The 24439-nt window shown below is 40.9% G+C and overlaps 2 protein-coding genes across 5 annotated transcripts in view; one reads left to right on the top strand and one right to left on the bottom strand.

Moving 5' to 3' along the window:
- The window catches only part of LOC134207731 (gamma-aminobutyric acid receptor subunit alpha-6), a 642164-nt gene that overhangs the window by 145256 nt on the left and 472469 nt on the right, over positions 1-24439 (top strand). The gene's annotated exons all lie outside the window — the stretch shown is intronic.
- LOC134207729 (low-density lipoprotein receptor-related protein 4) overlaps positions 1-24439 on the bottom strand; it is a 374845-nt gene that overhangs the window by 219810 nt on the left and 130596 nt on the right. For all 3 annotated transcript variants that reach the window (XR_009978414.1, XM_062683578.1, XM_062683577.1), the window contains exon 3: positions 13040-13943. Coding sequence is in view for 2 of the 3 variants with exons in the window: in XM_062683578.1 (XP_062539562.1) it covers positions 13040-13943 (904 nt within the window). In the remaining variant the exon portion in view is untranslated. The remainder of the gene's footprint in view (positions 1-13039; positions 13944-24439) is intronic.

The raw sequence follows: 24439 nt of genomic DNA, 5'->3' as shown, positions 1-24439 counted from the left end.
TGAGCAGAACGGAGGTAGGCATAAGTTCAAGGAATTAACCACCACCAACGTCCTCCGATGGAACAAGTTTGTCTCAAAAACCTCCGCCATGGCTTTACTCGATAGCGAGAAAGCATTCGACTATGTATGACATGATGGCCTGGTGTACAAAGTACATCGCTACAAACTTCCCTGCTACCTGGTGAAATCCATCAACAACTACCTGTCGGCGAGGACATTCCGCGTCTCAATCAGTGGTGCGAGTTCAGGTGGGTATAACATCGCAGCAGATGTCCCCCTATTCAGTATCCTCGGGCCCCTACTGTTCAATTTTTTCACCTTCGACATGCCAAAACCTCCAGGCCACATTCTGTCTTTTTTCGCAGATGACACCTCTCTCGTTTTCAAAGGTAGAGTGATCAGAGCGCTGATGGCTTAACTTCGACGAGGCATGGATGTCCTGACAGAGTTCCTCACTCAGCTGGAAGATCTGTATCTACGCGGTGAAGATCCAGGTTCCGGCTGAGGATTGTAAACCACCTCTATAGCACGACAGTGAAATGGACCATTCAGGCTACTTTTAAACCTCGACAGCAAGCTTATTTGCAGCAGCAACAGGATAACAAAACGATGGCCATTGTAACGTATTCCTAAAGCTACGTATGCGGATAATGTTTGCACCATCATCGAAATAAGCTTCCCATTTGACTTTGTATGTAATATCTTGATTTTTCATATGCAGCTGTGGCTCATATATTAGTGTGTGTATAAAAGAAAACGATTTACTTGGTTTGACAGGATGACAGGTACACCATGGCGAAGTGGCAGTGGCAGCTCATTCGTGATTTGTTCCACGCAAAAAGACATTTGTTCGCAAAAAGACATTTGATCGCCGTAGGAGTGTCCTGTGGACGTGAGAAGAGTTTCAGACGAGAAAGAAAGGACAACTGTCTGCGAAGGTGTCCAAGGTCGTCGAGCCTGCCTGGGTCCGAGGGTTATTGCAGATCAAAAGAAAGATTCGGACGAACCGTGTTAAATGATGAAATGGCGAAGGAACACAGAATCAGGACTTTACGGTACGGATGATCGTGAAGAAAGATTGCGGGCGAAGTCAAGGGCTCGAAAAAAACTCACATGATTACCAACGTATCCGGGAGCCGAGTCGAACGATGCAGAAAATTTTAAACTTCCTCAAGCGCAAAAAGTAATCTGTGACTGACGAGAGCATGTTTACTGTCGATCCTGTTTCAAATTCTAGAACCGACAGGTATATTAGCTCTCTCCCAGTAAAAGACGTGGCTGACGAGTATAAAAACGTGTACCAAAATTTCTGAGATTTTTTTAAATTTTGACGTTGTCCTATGGTGCAAACATTATCACGCATACGGTACTGTGCCCCTTGATTATTCGTTGGCCGTCATTGTCTATGCTTGAAGGCTACAAGCAAATCACCCTCCCTATGATCGAATGAGGCATGCCCGTCGGGGAGAACTGCGCCAAATCCCATCAACTACAACGGGTTCAAAACATCGTACTCAGTACAAGCACATCTGAGGTCCATAGTCTGGCCGGAATGAACACACTATGAAAAAGATTGTAAATTCCATATGAACGAGATAAAAAGAAAAATGACGTTCTAAAAACGATTTTAGCACTGATCCATTCAAAGATCGATCGGTTATGAGAGAGTAACAATGACAAGCATTCTCTGATAATACTGCCTCCATTACGAACAGGCGTGATGCAGACATGAGAACGGGCAAGAAAGGCATCATATTCAACTGCTTACAGACGTCGCCTGTGAATGGTAAACCACCAGCGTCTCCATCCTACAGATTCGCAACGATGTGCATGCAAGCTTTCACCACTAGCTTACCGCGTGCAATCACACACACAACTCATGTCAATTGCACGCGATGAGCTTTGTTGAGTAAAAACTTGCACGCAATTTGTTTTCACGGAACTAATCGATGGCGAAGCATGGTAGCTTATGGACTACTACAACGATGAAAAGTTCGACTCACTTTTCAATTGACTTCCAACGGAGGTATGGGGACCAAGGTCGATCGTTGGTTATGACAGGAGAACTTCCACAACCGATGGGGACGGGTGATATTGCTCATCTACAGCACTGAACGTTGAACACTCTGGGTTTGTTTTGTTTTGTAAAAATATATTTATAAAATTTATAAAGTCTAAAATAAACACCATCAGTTGGATTACATTTGTAGTCTTCGCTCGTTATCGACAACTTGTTACTTACTTAGGTAGTCAATTAGGTAGTACATAGTTAGATGTTGCTTCACGGCTAACAAACATTAGAATACAAATTATTAAGCTGATGCACGAAGTAATTGACAATAAATATTGCTGAACAAAATCGTTCGAAATGGTTCAACAGAATTCATTGTAGCTTCAACCGTGCATCAATATTGTCATACACTTCTTTTTTCTTTTTTTTTTGTTGAAATTGTATACATACGAATTATTTCGAATTACTGGGATTTGTTTTCTTTGACATTGGCACATTGGCAGATTGTATAGAATAGAATTTCTTGCTTAACTGGTGGCGGTTTGTAAAATAAAAACTATTAAAATTTGACTCTACGGGATGGAACGATGGATGAGTTGAAATGAGTTTGTGTCAAAATCAAAGGTGAAGGCGTAACACTATTGTCTGATTTAATTGCGGCTTTCATTGTTGATTATTGTTCGTTGTTTTCTTGGTTCCAAAGAGGGATATAACACAGTTTTGCATATTCACAGAGTTGAGATGTGTGTTTGTGTTATTTCCGTTTGAGTTTTCTAAGCTATTCTTGTACGTTGTGTCTTGTGCTTTGTCTCGCGTAAAATGATATGTTTGAAACACTCGATATTTAGTTTAAAACGATTGACGCTACGTCTTATTGAGATGGGTTTCGGCAGTTCGAACAGTTCTGTTATTGCAATATTTTATCGCGACTTTGTCAGCGAAACAAAATAAGGGATATGTGTCGTCCTAGTTCAACTACGTGGAAGCACGGATTTCAAATTGTTTGCATATGTACGAGACCTTTGCGTTCTAATATTTACATCGATACTTGTCAGTTCTAAGACTACATTTTCAATTAACACGAGTATAAATGGGTGTAAAATACCTACGACTAATATAATATTTGTGTATTTCTTCTTGCTTAGCCTACGCCAAATTAGATTCTACAACTGACCAATTGACTATCAGCTTAGTAAATAAGTAACTAGCAAAGAGGACCTCAATTTATCATCGTCAAAGGCACAGAAACATTTGACCACCAGATGGTGTCGGTCTGGAGGAATCGCGAAATGAAGGCCTACCCGAGGGGTCTTCCGGTGTTCCTGCTGAAATCTTTCGCTTTCACATGATGATGGGGATTCTGATGGACGTTCAAACAGTGCGGAAAATGCGATGGAAATCGGCGAAGTAATCGACTATTCGAAATTGTTTAATTTATTTTATTTTTTAGAAAATAAAAACGTTTCAAACTGTTTGTATAAAAGGTGAGTTCGTTCCATGCTTATTATTGTTAATTTGTTTCGTCGCAATTGCAATTTCGTCGCAATTAAATTCAGATCGGATTGGCGGTGGATTCCGGATAAAATCTTGATCAGATTTGGAAAGAATTTTGGAACGAATTCCAAACGATCTGACACCAAACGAAATTTTGATTAATTCAGAATCAGCTTTCAGGCGAAATTCAGATCAGATTCCTTACGGCTGCATCCCATAAAAAATCTGAATCAGATTTAGGACGAATTGTGAAACAAATTCAGGAAGCTGACCAAACGGAATTTCGATCAATTCAGACCAAGATTTCAGATGAAATTCGGATCAGACTCCCGACGACTGCATGCCATAAAAAATCGGAACCAGATTTTGACGAATTTTGGAACCAATTCCAGACGAACTGACTCCAAACGAAATTTTTATCAATTCAGGCCAAGATTTCATATGATGACTGCATGCCATTGAAAATCTGAACCAGATTTTGGACCAATTTTGGAAAATTATAGACGAACTGACTCTAAGCAGAATTTTGATCAATTCAGGACAAGATTTCAGATGAAATTCGGATCAGATTCCTGGCGACTGCATGCCATAAAAAATCTAAACCAGATTTTGGATGAATTTTGGAACCAATTCCAAACGAACTGACTCCAAACGAAATTTTTATCAATTCAGGACAGGATTTCAGACGAAATTCGGATCAGATTCCCGACGACTGCATGCCATAAAAAATCTGAACCAGATTTTGGACGAATTTTGGAACGAATTCCAGACGAACTGACTCAAAATGAAATTTTTATCAATTCAGGACAAGATTTCAGACGAAATTGAATCAGATTCCGACGGTGCATCCTATAAAAATCTGAACAGATTTTGGACGAATTTGAACAAATTCCAAACGAACTGACTCAAACGAAATTTTGATCAATTCGGGACCAGATTTCAGATGAAATTCGGATCAGATTACCGACGGCTGCATACCATAAAAAATCTGAACCAGATTTTGGACGAAATTGGAAACGAATTCAAGACGAACTGACTCCAAACGTAATTTTGATCAATTCAGGGCAAGATTTCAGACGAATTTTGGAATGCATTCAAGACGACCTGACTCCAAACGGAATTTTGATAAATTCAGGACAAGATCTCAAGCGAAATTTGGATCCGATTCTCGACGAATGCATCCCATAAAAAATCTGAACCAGATTTTGGACGAATTTTGGAACGAACTGACTCGAAACGAAATTTTGATCGATTCAGGGCAAGAGTTCAGATGAAATTCGGATCAGATTCCCGACCACTTCCAATAGAAAATCTGAACCAGATTTTGAACGAATTTTGGAACAAATTCTAGACGAACTGACTCCAAACGGAATTTTGATCAATTCAGGACAAGGTTTCAGATGAAATTCGGATCAGATTCCTGAAGATTGCATGCCATAAAAAATCTGGACCAGATTTTGGACGAATTTTGGAATGAATTCCAGACGAACTGACTCAAAACGGAACCTTTATCAATTCAGGACAAGATTTCAGACGAAATTCGGATCAGATTCCGGACGGCTGCCTGCCATAAAAAATCTGAACGAGATTTTGGACGAATTTTGGAACGAATTTCAGACGAACTGACTCAAAACGGAACTTTTATCAATTCAGAATCAGATTTCAGACAAAATTCGGATCAGATTCCGGATGAATTTTGGAACAAATTCCAGACGAAATGACTCTCGACGGCTGCATCCCATAAAAAATCTGAACTAGATTTTGGAAGAATTTTGGAACGAATTCCAGACGATCTGACTCCAAACGAAATGTTGATCAATTCAGGACAAGATTTCAGATGAAATTTGGATCAGTTTCCCGACGACTGCATGCCATAAAAAATCTGAACCAGATTTTGAACGAATTTTGGAACGAATTCTAGACGAACTGACTCCAAACGAATTTTTTATCAATTCAAGCCAAGATTTCAGATAAAATTCGGATCAGACTCCCGACGACTGTATGCCATAAAAAATCTGAACCAGATTTTGGACGAATTTCGGAACCAATTCCAGACGAACTGTCTCCAAACAGAATTTTGATCAATTCAGGACAAGTTCAGATAAAATTCGATCAGATTCCGAATGATCAAAAAAATCTGAAACAGATTTTGATGAATTTTGGAACCAATTCCAGACGAACTGACCTAAACGAAATTTTTATCAATTCAGGACAAGATTTCAGACGAAATTCGGATCAGATTCCCAACGATCGATGCATAAAAAATCTGAACCAGATTTAGGACGAATTTTGAAACGAATTCCAGACGAACTGACTCCAAATGAAAGTTTTATCAAATCAGGACAAGATTTCAGACGAAATTCAGATCAGACTTGACGGTGCATCCTATAAAAATCTGAACAGATTTTGGACGAATTTGGAACAAATTCCAAACGAACTGACTCAAGCGAAATTTTGATCAACTCAGAACAAGATTTCAGACGAAATTCAGATCAGATCTCTGACCACTTGCTTGCCATAAAAATCTGAACCTGATTTTGGACGAATTTTGGAACAAATTCCAAGCGAACTGACTCCAAGCGAAATATTGATCAATTCAGGACAAGATTTCAGATGAAATTCGGATCAGATTCCGACCACTTGGCCCATAAAAATCTGAACAGATTTTGAACGAATTTTGAATGAATTCCAGACGACCTGACTCAACGGAATTTTGATCAATCTAGCCAAGATCTCAGCCGATTCCCGACGAATGCATCCCATAAAAAATCTGAACCAGATTTTGAACGAATTTTGGAACAAACTGACTCGAAACGAAATTTTGATCAAATCAGGACACGATTTCAGACGAAATTCGGATCAGATTCCCGACGGCTGCATCCCATAAAACATCTGAACCAGATTTTGGAAAAAATTTGGAACGAATTCCAGACGATCTGACTCCAAACAGAATTTTGATCAATTCAGGACAAGATTTCAGACGACATTCGTCTAGACTCGGACGATCAGACGCATAAAAATCTGAACAGATTTTAGACGAATTTAGGAACGAATTCCAGACGAACTGACTCCAAACGATATTTTTATCAATTCAAGACACGATTTCAGATGAAATTCGAATCAGACTCGATGACTGCTAAACCAAACCGAAATCTAAACCAAATTTTGGACGAATATTTGGAACGAATTTAAATTGACCTGATTTCAAACCACATTTTAATCAATTAAGGCCAAGATTTCAGACGAAATTTAGATCAGATTCCTGATGGCTGCATCCCGTAAAAAATCTGAACCAGATTTAGGAAGAATTTTGAAACGAATTCCAAACGAATTGACCAAACGAAATTTTGACTAATTCAGGACAAGATTTCAGACGAAATTCGGATCAGATTCTCGACGGCTGTATCCCATAAAAAATCTGAACCAAATTTTTGACGAATATTGGAACGAATTCCAGACGAATTGACTCCAAACAAAATCTTGATCAATTCACGGTTTCAGACGAAATTCGGATCAGGATGCCTGACGGCTATATGCCATAAAAATCGGAACCAGATTTTGGTCGAATTTTGAAACAAATTCCAGACGACCTAACCCCAAATGGAGTTTTGATCAATTCAGGACAAGATTTCAGACGAAATTCGTGTCAGATTCCCGACCACTTTTTACCATAAAAAATCTGAACCAGATTTTTGACGAATTTTGGAACAAATTCTACACGAGCTGACTCCAAACGGAATTTTGATCAATTCATGACATGATTTCAGACGAAATTTGGACCAGATTCTGACGGCTATCCCATAGAAAAAAATCTGAATCAGATTTTGGACGAATTGAGGAACTAATACCAGACGAACTGACTCCAAACAAAAGTTTAATCAATTCAGGACAATGTTTCAGACGAAATTCAGATTCTCGACGAATGCCAATCCAGGCCAACATTTCAGACGAAATTCGGATCAGATTCCCGACGAATGCATCCCATAAAAATCTGAACCAAATTTTGGGGAATTATTAGAACGAATTACAGACGAATTGACTCCAAACAAAATTTTGATCAATTCAGGACACGGTTTCAGACGAAATTCGGATCAGGATGCCTGACGGCTGTATGCCATAAAAAATCGGAACCAGATTTTGGACGAATTTTGAAACAAATTTCAGACAACCTGACTCCAAATGGAGTTTTGATTAATTCAGGACAAGATTTCAGACGAAATTCGGATCAGATTCCCGTCCACTTTTTACCATAAAAAATCTGAACCAGATTTTTGACGAATTTTGGAACGAATTCCAGACGACCTGACTCCAAACGGAATTTTGATCAATTCATGACATGATTTCAGCCGAAATTTGGACCAGATTCCTGACGGCTGCATCCCATAAAAAAATCTGAACCATATTTGAAACGAATTGTGGAACGAATACCAGACGAACTGACTCCAAACAAAATTTTAATCAATTTAGGACAATATTTCAGACGAAATTCGGTTTAGATCCCCGACGAATGCATCCAATAAAAAATATGAACCAAATTTTGGAGAATTATTGGAACGAATTCCAGACGAATTGACTCCAAACAAAATTTTTATCAATTCAGGACACGATTCCCGACCACTTTTTACCATAAAAAATCTGAACCAGATTTTTGACGAATTTTGGAACGAATCCCAGGCGACCTGACTTCAAACGAAATTTTGATCAATTCATGACATGATTTCAGCCTAAATTTGGACCAGATTCTTGACGGCTGCATCCCATAAAAGAAATCTGAACCAGATTTTGGACGAATTGTGGAACGAATTCCAGACGAACTGACTCCAAACAAAATTTTAATCAATTCAGGACAACATTTCAGACGAAATTCGGATCAGATTCCCGACGAATGCATCCCATAAAAAATCTGAACCAAATTTTGGACGAATATTGGAACGAATTCCAGACGAATTGACTCCAAACAAAATTTTGATCAATTCAGGACACGGTTTCAGACGAAATTCGGATCAGGATGCCTGACGGCTGTATGCCATAATAAATCGGAACCAGATTTTGGACTAATTTTGAAACGAATTCCAGACGAACTGACTCGCCATCGAAATTTTGATCAATTCAGAATCAGATTTCAGACAAAATTCGGATCAGATTCTGGACAGCTGCATGTCATAAAAAAATTGAACCAGATTTGGACGAATTTTGGAACGAGTTCCAGACGAAATAACTCCAAACGAAATTTTGATCAATTCAGGCTACATTTCAGTCGAAATTCGGATCAGACTCGACGACTGTATCCCATAAAAATCTGGATCAGATTTTGATGAGTTTTGAAACGAATTCCAGACGACTTGAGTCCAAATGGAATTTTGATCAATTAAGGACAAGATTTCAGACGAAATTCGGATCAGGATGCCTGACGGCTGTATGCCATAAAAAATCTGAACCAGATTTTGGACGAATTTTGGAACGAATTTCAGACGTTCTAAGTCGAAACGAAATGATAGCAAATCTAGGATCGAATTTCAGACGAAATTGGAATCATATTTCAAACGGTAGCAAGAATGGATCCCAGACAAAATCAGATTCAGGACGATTTTTTTCAACGAATTCGTGGACCAGTTAAAACCGAATTCCAATAGTAAATCGTATCAAATTGCAGACGAAATTCTGAACGATTATCATATGGAGACTGTGTGGCGTGGAAATCGCCACAATTTATAGAACGAACTCACCATACCATTTTCGTTTATGTCGGACCCAGTGTTGTGGTTTCGCGTGTTTTTGATTCGATTTTGCTTCTCTCCATTTTTTCTCCGCACTGCATTGATTCGACTGTTGAACCAGCTTTCCCGACTTTGTTTATGTTTTCTCGTCGTATTGGAATACTCGATCATCGATCGAAAATCGATTCGAAAGGAACGGAGGTCGCCTGATGCGGTTTATCTACGGATTATGATTATTATTCTTCGATGATGCGTCATTCTAAGCGTACTTTTCTCCGCGAATTGTAAAGCTCTGTTTTGTTTGTTTGCGTACGTACTAAGTTATAAGACTCTTAGTACTTATGAGCTATGTATTAGAAGAATTTATATCATAGGTGTTACTCATATTCTTGTTTATTGAGGAGGAACCGTACCAGTCTTTATTGTGTTTCATTTTAGTATATTTCCTTTCAATTTTCGATTATTCGTTTCAATTTAACATAATTCATGTCAACATAACATAGGCTAAAATGTGAGAATGCATGTGCTCCTTTTTCTAGTTCGTCGTCATTTTTAGTCCATATCGCACAGTTCCGATGCTTCGTTCAATTCTCTAGGGATAGCTTGTGCGTCATTCTGTTTATAATTTCATCGACAACAAGCGTCGATTCTAATGTGCACATTCGATTCAGTGTCCCTTTGTTTATGATGACAATGCGTCGCCAGCAGCAAGCCTGTCAAAGTCGTTTTAAAACCGTTGAGGTTTATAGAGCGCTCGAAGACGAGTAGTTGTGCGATGGTGACTCAAACATAAACTGTAAAAAAAGCGTAATAGAATGCTTTTCCCATTTAGAAGCTTGTTCACTTTCTGTGTATTTTCGTCTCAAATAATCGATGCGTTTTTTTTTTGTTGTTGTTGCAGTTTTGCTATAAATGCTGTCGTTGCAAGATGTTTCAAATATGAGTCTCATTGTTTTGAAATCATTATTATTGATAATCACATTGCATTTGCTAACGTTTTTATTGTATAGAGGGTAGGAAGTGAGTGTTAAATCTTTCGTTGATTCGACGGTACGTTTGAGGATGATTAGATAACGTTTTTCATTCACTTAAAATCTATTCGAACAAGATTTGTTCGACAAATCAAAACTCGTCAATTATTTTTAAATGTCATCACTCTGAACTACGTCGGCGCCACCTGCATTGGCACCTGACAGAATTTGGCCGCAACAAGTTGGCAATGCTATAAAGAAGTCCAAGATAGTTGGCTTTACTGAGCCCAACAAAATCGTCTAACGGCAACTCTTGGGAGACGAAAAATTCTCTTAAATTGCTTTCAATATGGTTGGCATCAATAGAATTCAAAAATAGCGCCACTTGAGTTAGCTTTCATCGTCAAACTCGTAAGAAAAGGTCATTCTTAAGAACGTCAAATCTACTTACCTTCCATGTTCACAATCATCGAGAAGGTGCAGCACATCCTCTGATCTATCTCTAGGTGTGATACGGCCACTAGGGGAACTGGTTTTAGCTTCGGGGCCACTGCGTCCACCGTGGTTCTCACTGGCCCTTCCGGTGCGTCGACCCAAACGTTCGCGGAAAGGACGAACCGGACGGCGACTTTTCGCTTTCATTTGTGCTCGGATGCTCCTCCCTCCACTAGACTAGACTAAAAGCTTCGCCATCCGGTTACTTAGTTTTGTTTGTTTTGCTTTTTTTTGACTGATTTTCTTTTATTTTTAAACTCAACTTCCTGCCACCACACTGATCTAAAAAGTCTCTTGAAATCTTCGAATTGTTGAAAATTTTATCACTGAATAACCAACTTATGTTCAGCGTCAGCCCGCGGCTTCAATGACTGTTTCTTTTCAATCTTTTTTAGTATAATAATATATGTACACAAATCTCACTAAAAATTAACATTTTCAACCTTATCAATAATATTGTTGTTTCTACGACAGTGTTGTTGCATTCACGTTCACCTTAACTGCACTACCAACCTCTCATAGAATCACTCTTAAACTCACTCTATCTATGCTATGTATATAAGTCTTACGTTAAACTCTGCGTTTTTGTTCACGAACTCCTCACCTGCTCGCTCATACACATGGTTTTGTGTAATGTTTTGCTCGGCAAGAGTTCCACAACTTCTCTGGTGTAGATCTTCTGACCAGTTCCGGTTCCAGTTGCCCAGCCAGTGCCAAGCGGACACCATCCGCATCTAACCTAGCAATACGTAACTGAACGGAAGTACATCAGGTTCGCAGACACCAAGTAAGAAAGCACCTCTTCCAAATAGATTAGTTTTCCATGTACCTATAAAGGAAAGTAAAGGTGAAAGTATTAAATTACAAGTTAGTGAAGTCGCCGCTTTTCAATAAATTAATTTAATGAATATAAAATCAAGCTACACTATTATTGAATTGTTGTGCGAAGTTCTGTGGCGTGTTAGAAGCAGTAGAAGATCTGGGCTGAAGCACTTGCTATTAATTTCTCCCCACCGAGTGCCTTGTGATAAATTGTGGCCTAGATAACAACATAATTGCATGCCAAGAAGTATTTCGATTGAGACCTGATTAATGAATTGATGCACCACTGGCCGTTCTCGTCTGAAGGCATCGAAATTCCGTTGGATAATACCAAGAAAATGAACCACAACGCAGGGGTAAGCGACAATATTTATTTCCATGTAAGTAGAACTATTTGAAACATTGCTTTCATTTTTAGAAAGTGAAGAGAAACTTTTTTTAAGGACATAAAACAATCTAAAATGCCACATCTCGCCTATACTTTGAATGGTGCTCCATAAATCGAATAAAGTTGTCTTGTCATCATACGGCGAAAACTGATTCTTGTTAAACGCACGCATTTGAGTGCCAAATAGTATTAGCGTGCATAACCCGAGAAAGTAAACGGAGGAGCGAGCTTTTTCTCTCTCGTAACTTGCATGCAAGTTGCATATGGCTCAAGTGGTTGTGTACATAAACATTAGCGTGTGTGAGAAGGAAAACCAAATTTGCGAGCTTTATATCAAGCTCTGAAATTAAGTTTTGCAATATGGTACCCAAATCATGGGTCGGGTGTGGTGGAGCTTTTCATCTCAGTTTTATTTATGAAAGGATTTTGATATTTTTGTTACAAATTCTTGTAAAACAAACTTTTCAGGTGTGAATCGACTTTTGCTATAATCATGGTTGGTAAAATTAAGACTTATCGTGTTAAAAGCCGACTTAATTGCAAATTAACTTCGCCTTTCAAGTCATGAATGTGTCAAAGGCATACCACCTACGCAGCAAGTGTCCACATAGTGAGGCAACTGCAGCAAACTCTCCGAACATTTGGGACCAGAGTAAGTGAGAACAGTTCGCGTCTCTATACCCAAACACATCGAGAATCAACTTTGCCCTTCCGGATCATTGCATTTGCCGTTGTATTGGCGTTGGTACAAATACCAAGCATTGAAATGAAGAAATTTCTCCTTTACTTGCACTGTTCGTAAAGAGGATGCTTCGGAGCGCTATACATAGCAGTTGGATACCGAACAGTGATTCACTGGCCTCTGTACTTTTTGTCCGTCTATTATTATCACACCCACGCAGCATCAGAAGCAACTCGGTTGCTGTTTTCCACTAGAAAGGATTCGTGCTTTCAGCGCCTAGTCTTAGCATGAATAAGAATAGGCTGCGTTGAATTTCTTCAGGTCGAGTGAAGCACGAGATACAAATCTTTTGTTGACCTTCCATCTATAGATGTTTTGCTGTTTTTCCCCTTGAGGAGTTATCAATTTATGTATAAACGAAAAAATATATTTAAAAAAATACAAAATTTAAATACTCACTGCCTGGTGCAATTCCTCTCGTCCGATTGATCGTTGCAGTCGTCATCCCCATCGCACACCCACTCCATCGGCACGCACAGCTCGTTCTGACACATGAACTTCCCCGGGCTGCAGTCGTGCCGACTATCCTTGCAGTGCGTCTCATCCGTAAAGTCCCCGCAATCATCATCGCCGTCGCACAGCCAGGCCTTCGCAATGCAGGTATGCGTCGTAGCGCAGATGACGTGCGTTCCGCTAGCCTCGCAGCTATCCTTCAACTGCTTGAACAGCTCCTGCTGCATCGCTTCGCAGTCCTGCTCGTCTTCCGATAGGATGCAATCGGCCTGCCCGTTACAGTGCAGATCCATGTGGATACAGGCGCAACTCTTCTCGCACATGAATTCCCTCGGTTCGCACTTGATGTCGCAGTTATCGACACCCGGCGAGGTATCGCCATTGCCTGCCATCCCTTCGCCCAGCAGGTCCCCATCCGGGACGAAGATCCTGTCCCCGGGGTACTCCAGCCCTCCATTGTGCCCATAATGGCGGAAGTCTATGTCCGTCCGCTCGCCTCCCGCCACTCGATGCAGACCATGGTAGATGGTTCCGTAGCCCGGTGGCACGTAGATCGGCACCCCTTTGCGGTGGCTCCGCACATCCGGAACTTCCTGTCCGAAGGAAAACGGCGGAGGGTGGTACTGCCGGGGAGCTAGCACAAGCTTTCCGGCGGGCAGTTGGGGCCGGGAGTTTTGTTTCTGTTTGATGTTCGGTTTAGGTTTCTGGCGGCTCTCGGTGGATTTCACCTTACCGGCCGCGTACTGTTTGTGTATTCCCACGAATTGGTTTGCGCCTGGATAGGAGATCGGTTGCGAGTAGCGTCGGTGATCGTCCAGTGGGTGCGGGGTTGTGTCCTCGTCGCAGACAACTGTGGAAGGTAAAAAGGATAACAATTATGAGCTTTAGTTGGAATGGTTTGGTGATGGCAATCAGAATTCAGAAATCATGTTTTCAAATTTTCGTTTCTTACGTTTATGGTGTACTTGCATATGAAAAAAAATGAAAACGAAATCTCTATTTATTAATTTCTTCTTCACGTTTCTCGATTTTTTCCACCTTGTCCTTTAATAGCAATGGAATTTAACCAAACCAACCAAAATTTGACTATAGGTGGGTGGCTCCCCGCGGGGAGGGGTTTTCGTGAAAAAGGGTACAAGAACAGTGATTTTTTATGCTTACTTTATTTATATCTGAAAATCTTACTCATTTTTTATTCCTTTATTTATTTGTTAGGCACACTGTTTTACATAACCGCTACTGTGCCGAGATCTACTGTGGTATTCTGCTGTACAGAATCCACACAGAATCTATTTTTAGATTTCCATTACCATTATTGTTGTCGGTGCCAGTCCAGCTCGTCGTGAGTCCATTTTGTCCGTTTGTCCATGTCGTGTATCCATTGATCGTTGCATTGTTCGGTTGCCATTTATTCGGGTAACGTTGGAGGAATGCCTCCGAGAAGAACAATTCTCGCGTGATTTTTGAAAACGTCCAAAAGATAGGCTCTCTTTGTTTACTTTCTCTTTCGATTATTACAAAGCCGTACTAACATTTACATTGGATTTTTCAGTACCGATCTGAAAAAAATAGCTTTGTCTAGTGTGCTGATGTGAAAATATTGCAACAAATTTTAAATTAGCCTTGATATTAGCAAAAGAGAGCGTAATGAAAGAGAGTCTCTCATTTGGACTTACGACGTTTTCAAAAATCACGCGAGAATTTGTCAGTCGTCATCAGGCAGCCGTGACGGTAAGGCGCGCACTCCAAACGCCACCGTATGGGCTGCGAATCCGGCGACTGACGAGGGTTTGGTGGAGGGGCTGGGAATCGAACCCATGACCATTCGCTTGTAAGGCGAACGTGTAGCCAACTACGCTACGGGACCCCCTCTTACCCATTTTAAACTGCACCTTTTTAAAAAGGTTATGAAGGACGGCGTTTGTTTTGACATGAGGCATTGGTTAGCTTAGAACTTGACCGCTAGGTTGGTGGTATATTTAAAATTCATTGTTTTAGAGTACTCAAGATATTCCGATATATGGAATTTGCTACATTGTAAATATTCTTATCGCACAAATTTAACATTTGTTAAAATGATGTCTTAAGCAAAGGTCGTCTGGTGGGAATTAACTGTCTTGTGACGAAAAAAAATAGGGATTTTACAAATAGACGGCAAATTGTATTATCTTTGGTTACGCTTGTAGACCCAAAGACCTTAACTCCAGGGTTTTCTTCGATGACCTAAGGCATATTCTGTGAACGCAAAACATGCAAGAATCAGTCGTCTATCTAAAGTTAAGGAAATTCATATTTGAGTGTAGTTTTTTTTCGCACTTTGCTGAAGTAAGGGAGCGAACAACACGTAGTTTATCTCAATTTGAGGTATCAAAGGTGTAACTAAATATTACCGTTGTCTATCCCCAGTAATACCTGGGTGGGAAGGAATTAGTTAATTTTTAACACGTAAACTAGAACAATTCAAGCCGTGTTAATTGTTTAGTGGGCAATAGTGAGCAATTGACCTGTGCGCGTGAGATCCACATTACTCTCTTCTCTTTCGAATCATCCCACTGGACATAAGCTACAACTACACGATATTGAGAGTCGGATGAATAGAGATGGCCTCAGGATCCAATTCAGGGTCATCTCTGCTGGTTAATGGGAAACCCTTTCCTCCCGGCATCGAAGAAAAGCATGCAACGATGGGAAGGAAACAACATCGGTAACGGTTGACGGAAGCTATGCTGGTCGAAGACAACCTGAATGGATGGATCCAATTAATGGAGAGATATCGATACTCCTAAATGAAACCATCAAAAGAGAATAACGCGCTACCCGACAACTCGTTCTTCATACGAAAATCTATCGAAGCTCCAGTAGGTACCATCGAAGATGCCAGATCAGAAGCTAGAGGAACGCGGTATGTGTTGAAAGTTCGATAAAAGCGGCAAATCAAAAAACTCCTCGCCTTAAAACAGCTTATTGATTGCACAGCGATTTGAATCGAGTTCCACGGAACACTAAACATCAGGAAATGTATACCGTGGGGCATCGAAATCCGTACACTTAAGCACCTTAGTATATGAAAAAGTCATTAGAAAATAGGAATCGAATGTAAATAAAACATTTGTCATCGACACAGGAGCATGAAGGCTTCTGCTTTTGAACTGTTTCACATTTACTCATTAAAAACTACGAAAAACATCATAAAATAATCCACGTCCACGGTGGATCAAAATCCGTACAGCTATTTGTTAAATAAATATTTAAATTGAAACAGTCTGATTGACCGAACTACCACTGTAAATAGTTCGATACACACCTTGAGAAGGAATCCCTTTGATTTGTATTCCGCTGATCTTATGTAATGATTCGCAATAAGCAATAAAAACACAGTTACTTTTGGTGCAATTATGCTCTACCCCAAAACAAAATGGCCGCACAAACTCCGCGTTTGGTGGGTGGAGATTTGTTTTTGATTTTTGGTTGTTTTAATTTCAAAGCCTTCTTTCCTATTCTATCCCCTAAAAGCTTACTGCCAATAATCTGAACAGGATAAGATTAATTATTTTTACAATAATTACCTTTAACCCCCTTTAATTTATTGATATCTCATGAGGTGGACGGATTTCGGTGCTGTACGGATTTCGGTCCCGCACGGTAGTATCGTGTCAATACGGATTGAACCTTGCTGACGACGAACTGACATCGCTCCCTGGAAGTCAACGTGTAATTGAAGTACGTCGCTTTACCAATCGAGATCCGAAGATCCGATCCGATTTCAACTGATATGTACCATAGTACTGACAAGGAATCCAAGGAACAAACAAACTTAAATTAAATCGTATTATTTGTCAAACGAAGTTTATTACCACAAACTACATCGCAATGAATACCTTTTTACCTTTCTCGTATACTAAGTGTGTGTGGGGGGAATCTGCTCAACAGACATTCTGGATTGTTCAGGAAGTGCGTGGTTAGGGACCACCTCCAATAGCAAACGAGAGAGGCAGGACCACATCCCCGACCCGCTAAACCGTTTCCATTGCCGCCAAGCCCATAGTCCCTTCGGTACAACCAGAAAGTAATGCTTCAAAGGGGGGCCAGTGCACAACGCACCCTCGAGGTTAGCTGCGTGTCCTTGCAGCATCGAACATCGTGACTCGCTTTTTTAGAAGAACACCATGGTATCGTGAAAGCGCATTGCCGGCTTTCCAGGTGGCCTTACCACGCCCCATGTCCTCGGAAGGTGGGAAGGGTCGACTTCGCGCCTGCTTCCCTCTGCACGGCTGGTATCAGGAATGATGAAGCCGCATGCACCCCAAATTGACCTCTCTGCGATAGGGCCAATTCGCCAACACACAGAGGGACTTTCCGACGCAGTGCCTACGCCTGGCCCAGCCTTGACGAGGACCCCTTTCCGTCCTCTGGCTCGGAACCCGCCCGGTTGACCGACGCTGCCAAAGCGACGATACCATGTTGTTCTTCGCGCGGCCACTTGTTCGATAAAAGGATCGAGTTCGACCGCAGGGCACCGGTATGACCCATGAAGCCGACTCCGAACCCTCTTATTTGGGCCTGAACTAGCCATTCCTCGAGTCCACGCGCCACCTTATGTGTAGCTCCGAGACGATTTGGCGATAGCCGATCGGCGTTCCAGCCAACTTCATCTTTACACATGTTCCGAACTAGGTTGTCCGGAGTAGTGTCCAGACCACATGTGGCAAGCATGTGGCCACGCATTGCGCGAAAACGTGGGCACACGAACAACGCGTGGTCCGTCGTTTCTTCTAAACCTGCGCACGAGGCGAGGCCGAGTGTCCGAACCGGATTAGATACTGTCTGGATCAACCATGGCTTGTAAGGACCTGGGTCAGGTGGAAAGTTATTTCCCCGTGGTGCCTCTTGACCCACGTACCTATCTCCGGTATCAACCTATGTGTCCATTTACCCTTAGTGGAACTGTCGCACGCTGCCATTTGACCATTGAGACCAACCTGACAGTCCTACGTATGCCTCTCGTGCCGCGCATTTCGCAGCACTCTATGTCTTTATTGATAACGATGTCAATAGGCATCATACCGGTGATGACGCAAAGTGCATCGTGCGACACGGTACGGTACGCGCTCGCAACTCTTAGGCACATGATTCTATACGTAGTTTCTAACTTCGTTCTGTAGCAGTTAATACGCAGGGCCGTGCCACAAGCTGGCCCCCCATACCTCAGTATGAACAGAGCAACGCTAGCCAGAAGCTTGCGCTTGCTGGCATAAACCGCAGAGCTATTGGACATCATCCGGGACAATGCCACTATAGCTGTGGAGGCACGCTTGCAGGCGTAATTGACGTGGCTACCAAAGGTGAGCTTATCGTCGATTATTACCCCCAAGAGTTTGATTGAGCGTTCAGAGGTGATCGTGCAGTTGCCTGCCCTTATCACCGCTTGCTGCTCCGACTTTCGGTTGCTAACAACAACCACCTCAGTCTTGTGGTGAGCCAGTTCTAACTGCCTGGAACTCATCCACTCCTCCACAATTGCGATCGAGTGGGCTGCAGTCAACTCCACCTCTTCGATCGATTCGCCGTAGACCTCCAGCGTAATATCGTCAGCGAAGCCGACGATTACCACGCCCACCGGGCACTTCAACCTCAAGACACCGTCGTACATGACGTTCCATAACACCGGACCCAGTATGGAACCTTGCGGAACCCCTGAGGTTATGTCAACGCACTTTCGCCCCGCCTCCGTGACGTATACCAGTACTCGATTCTGGAAGTAGCTTCCGAGAATCTTGTACAGGTACTCGGGAATTCCAAGAAGACGCAGGAGCGCATCGCAATAGCTGCCCAACTGGCACTATTGAATGCATTCCTCACGTCGAGAGTTACTACTGCCCAATAGCGATCTCTTCTCCTCTTACGCTGGATAGCGAATTTGGTAACCGACAAGATAGTGTCTACGGTCGACTTACTCAACCCTCAATAGACCATCCGCACCCTCCGTGCGTATCAACAACCTGTTGAGGATGATCTTCTCGAGCACCTTCATCGCCGTATCAAGCAGGCATATTAGTCTATATGCCAACGGATCCCCCGGTGGTTTTCCCGCCTTTGGCAATAGGATCAAGCTCTGCCTTTTCCATGCTTCAGGGAAGACTCCCTCGTCCAGGCATCTCTGCATGACAGATCTGAACATCTCGGGAGCCTCAGCAGTGGCCGCTTTGATGGCCAGGTTCGGTATACCATCCGGTTCTGGCGCCTTACATACACTAAGAGACTGTGCAATCCCTGCAAGTTCCGCCACAGTTACTCTTCCCTCGTCGGCCACCCTGGCCTCTGGCAGCTCCACAAAGTGAGGCCAGGGACTTGGGTCATGGCGTGGGAAGAGCCCCGCGATGATCCTCTCCAGCATCTCTGGAGACCGCTCTGTAGGGGCCATCGCCCCACATGTCTTGGCCATTACGACCCTATAGGCGTCACCCCATGGATTCGCGTTGGCACTTTGACACAAGCCCTCGAAGCAGGCTTTTTTGCTTGATCTAATCTCAGTCTTCAGAGCAGCTCTAGCAGCCACGAACGCCAACCGTCGTGCAACACGCTCCTCTTCTGTGCGTGCTCTCTGTATCCGCCTCCTTGCCCGTAGGCAGGCGCGGCGCAGGTTCGCAATTGCTTGAGTCCACCAGTAAGCCGGTGGCCTCCCATTCCTAGGGTGGGCTTTCCTAGGCATGGTGACATCGCATGCACGCGAGAGTACTGTTACCAGCTGCTCGCCGCTCAGACCGAGAGTATTGTGCTCGCGGCGGAGCGCTTCCTTAAACACTTCGTCGTCGAAGTACGATGTCTTCCACATACGAGGGCTAGGCCTCGCACACACACACATTTACTAAAATGTGAACACATTTACTAAAAGTAGGCACTCATGAGAATGGGAACTCACAAACACTAATAATCATAATCTGATTTGGGCACTCAAGGTTACTCACGGGCACTCACTGGCAATTTCAGGATTTTTTTTTTAATCTTTATTAAAGTGAATTTCAGGAAGTGACGTGCATAAATATTCAATTTTGAATGAGAATGGGAGTTTAAAGCTAACCATGGACAGTCGCAGTCTCTTATATTTCACACATATAACATGACAATAGGGGGTCCCGTGCCGTCGTTGGCTACACGTTCGGCTTACAAGCGGATGGTCGTCATGCTTACGATTCCCAGCCCCTCCACCAAACTCTCGTTAGTTGTCGGACTAGCAGCCCATACTGTGGCGTTCTGGGGTACACGCCTTACCGCCACTGCTGCCTGATGACGACTGACAACTTGATGTTTTCGGACTTTCGGAGGCATTCCTCCAACGTAACCCGGATTAGGCATGTCATACAGTACAATTTGCAATAATGTTTATTAGACACAATCCACGCACTTCTACACCAAGGGACCAAAATTTCAAACTAAAAATTAGGATCCAATATCTGTAGGACAGGAAAACACACATATTGAATTACAAGAAAAACATTTCTTCCACTAAAAAATGTTTTCGGAACATTGTTTAATAGCCAATCAAAGTAACAGACTTTTAGTTTAAAAAAAAGACTCCCTAATCATTTTTTTTACAAATGTGCTCTATCGCACCTATTTGGGTGAAAATGTATTGATGAATACGTAATTAAATACAGTTTTAAATGATCTTGTTGTGTGCACATTGTATTGCTTCGAAAATTTTAGTTCACATGAAATATTTGTACTTTAAAAACAGTGACATTGAAATGGTGTCGCGTTACGAAAATAGTCGTATACTTGATACTAGACAAAAGGTACAAACATTGGAAAAGTAATATTTCGGATTCTCTTAGTACTCGTCAAGAGCTTTCTTTTCGTGTATTAAGATCCAAAATCGGACCATTTTCCATGAAGTTACACTAGGTACAAAAATATGGTGTCGCGTTACGCGAATTGAATGTGCTTCTCTAATAAGGGATAAAATGCTTTCGGTTTATTGATACAGTATCACAATGGTTTCTTTCAAGTAATTTAGGGCTTGTACATGAATAGCGTAACAAAAATTTAGGGCTTGTACATGAAAAGCGTAACAAAATTGGGGGTGTAACGGGGTGTGTCATTTGGTAACTCTCCATACTACAAAAAATAGGTTACCATACAAAAATGTTACGGAGTGGTGGCAAATTACAAATGTGACCCCTTTGGGGTCGTCCGTTAATAAGTCACGTGAAACTGAGTTTTTTTTTCGAATAAATCGTGAGGCTTTTTTAATCCTCTCTCTTTTCCACGCAATATGCCACTCATATAAATAAACGTAACTAACAGTTTGCTGACGAACACGTTCTCCTTCTACCATGTCACGAACCGTCAAACTTGTTTGTGGATGCCAAGTATGGTTCTATTTTTTTCAATGGTTCGTTTATTTGAAAGGCTCATCTGACGTGAAGCGTTACGGAGCCGCAGTTATGTTTTTTAATACAAGTTTTATCTTGATATTTAAATATATTTTTAGCTTTGAGGAACCGAAAGACTCGTGTTTTCTTTTCTCCGTTTAATTTGATGATTTTTAATATTTTAGTTAATTTTCCTTTCGTTCGCTCTTACTAGCTCGGCATTTTTGATTCTTTGACCAAGATCGTCACAGCCGAGTACGTCAGCACTCAAAGAAGATGCCGTGAACATACGTCAATTTAGTCGATAATTCATCTTAAGAACTTTAACAGAGATTTTCACAGTCAATATCGGTGAAATAATTTAAGAGTGTTGGTCACCGGTAGTCGAAAATATTATAAGGTACACTGGGGGAAGTGGAAAAAGGGGGTAAGTGTAAAAGTCGACTCGAAAAATTTGAATTGTACATACTGTACAGTAAAAACATCATAACATTATGCAAGAATATACTTTGATGCTCACACTAATACTCTGTTGAAATTTGTATAATACATACACTAACACGGTTAACGCTTGAACTGTTATTTTAGGTTTCGCAAAAAGTTGATTTTTGCATTCATAAAATCAATTCTTATTTGCACCAATTGTTCTTTTTTCAAGTGAATTTATATCACAGGTTACCATTATAATACAATTAAACTAATCCCATTCAATTGGTAGTGGTTTGTACCAAGAAAGCAAATAATTCAAAGATTTTACACTTACCCCAGGTATCGAACACTGCGGGGGAAGTGGATAATGTTCTAATTACGCAATTTGTTTCTTCCCTCCACGGTTTATTTCGATAGCTGTGCATCTTAATATGTTCCTTCTTTGTTATCATTGTGATTCCAGTGGTGATTGGACTCATATAAATGAGAAAATGCCTGATTAATCCACCTATCAGTATTGATGCCTTTCACATGTTTTACATATGAAAAAAAAAAAATTATGAGAAAGTTAAAAATAGCACTGATAGGTAAATATATTGTATAATTCACATTAATTTTTATTCATAACAAGTTTCGCCGTTGAATGCAATTTTTTTGCGAACAAATTGGTTAAGCTCAAGTGCTTAAGAATAGCTGATAATTTTGTACGTGCTTTGCGCACACACATACATACAAATACGCACATACAGACATCATCTCAATTCGTTAAAATAAGTTGATTAGTTTATAATTACAAGGTCCCATTTTTCCTTTAAAAAGTTCATCTTTGGGGAGAACATATAGACTTTACGTACACTTAGTGTTCGAGAAGGCAAAACCAGCCATCCCTAGCTGTTACGAGAATTCCTTGAGGATCTATTCCGTTAAGGTAATGAAATTATTCCACAAAAGATACTCAGAGCAATTATCGTATTGATTTTAGTTATATGTAACTACTCATCACTATTGAAGGTCAAGAAAACATGGGTTTTCCACTTACCCCATCCCACTAGGGTAAGTGGAAAAACAACTCCTAATTTTAAAATCTGTTTCTATTAATTTCAGGCGACCAAAATGGAATGAATTACTGCACAGTTGGTGCAAAATTGACTGTTTTTGATAGCCCATTTTGATTCAACGCATTAAAATCATTTAAACTGGTTTTACACTAATTCAAACATGCACTATCGATTTTTCCTTTTCCACTTCCCCCAATGTACCTTAAATTGCGTCAGGCAAAAAACTTCACCAAACCAATGCAAGAATAAGTGCCTATCGAAAAAGGTTAACAGAGAGTTGCTGAGTGATAAATTGATAAAAAATATTTCCATTTTATGTTACTCGAGATGAACCAGCATTGGGCTGGTTCGTTAATAAAGACATATTATATCAGGCATCCTAATGAACTTCGCTTTGACCTGAATGAATAGACAATAATAAGACAATTAATTTACACCAGGATATAAACACTATTTTCAAAATTGAGTATTCATTTTCTGAGTAGTGTTGATGATAGCGTAAAGATTGAAAATGTAGTTAAAAGAAGTACACTCAGGGCACGACGCATACGTTCTTGTGATAAACATTGGTTGAGACATGAGACGTATTCCAATCTTTACGGAAATAAATGAAAAGTTGAAAACAGACAACGTTCCAGTAGAAACGTAGAATAAAAAACGACAGAAATATTCCTCTTCAACATTGCTGAGCTTCTTGGGCCATCATCACCTTTCAAAATGGTTAACGTAGAAAAAAGGCAATATAGAACTTTTCAGTGTGAAAAAACTCACTTCTAGGGGAATCGATCGTCTGACCACGTACTTAAAAACCGATCCGGGTCATTCTTGGGTGTGACTAATATAAAAATAGGAAAACCCATTACCATTTAATTTGTTTCTAAAACTGAATATGTGATACGAATGGAATTGGTTCAGTTCTATATTTGTGCCGGTTAGTCCCTCAAACTTTAATAACTGAAACTACAGATCGTAACCACCAACTCGAACTACATTCAACGATAGATAATGTGATAATATTCTGTGTTGAATATAACATGTCGCATCGAAATCGGCTGAAATTACGTATTCTATCAACGATAAACACGTTTGCGTAACGCGACACCATTTGCAGGAGACTGTTTGTCGATCAGCGTAACGCGGCGGTGTTCATATCAATTCCGTTATTTTCATTATAATTTCCGTTTTTTCCTGCGATTTTAATTCACAACCTCATTTCTGTTGATGTATACGAGAAATGCTTAGAATAAATCGAGACTCCAAACCGTATACCAGAGCTGAAAACGCAATTGCATTTCAAAATGCGAAAAGTGCAATTAAGCGATGGTGTCGCGTTACGAAATGCAGCGCGTTATATTTATCATATTCAAAGCGAAAAATATCAAAATGAATATTCTATCAGAAAGGAAATTTAGTGAGGATAATTTTACACCTGTTTAATCATATGTCCCCGAGGCTAATTTTCGAAAGCAGACCTAATTTCTCGCTAA

Source organism: Armigeres subalbatus, chromosome 1 (genome assembly GCF_024139115.2).
Source record: "Armigeres subalbatus isolate Guangzhou_Male chromosome 1, GZ_Asu_2, whole genome shotgun sequence".
Classification (NCBI taxonomy): Eukaryota; Metazoa; Arthropoda; class Insecta; order Diptera; family Culicidae; genus Armigeres; species Armigeres subalbatus.
This window is presented reverse-complemented; position numbering and strand designations above follow the sequence as displayed.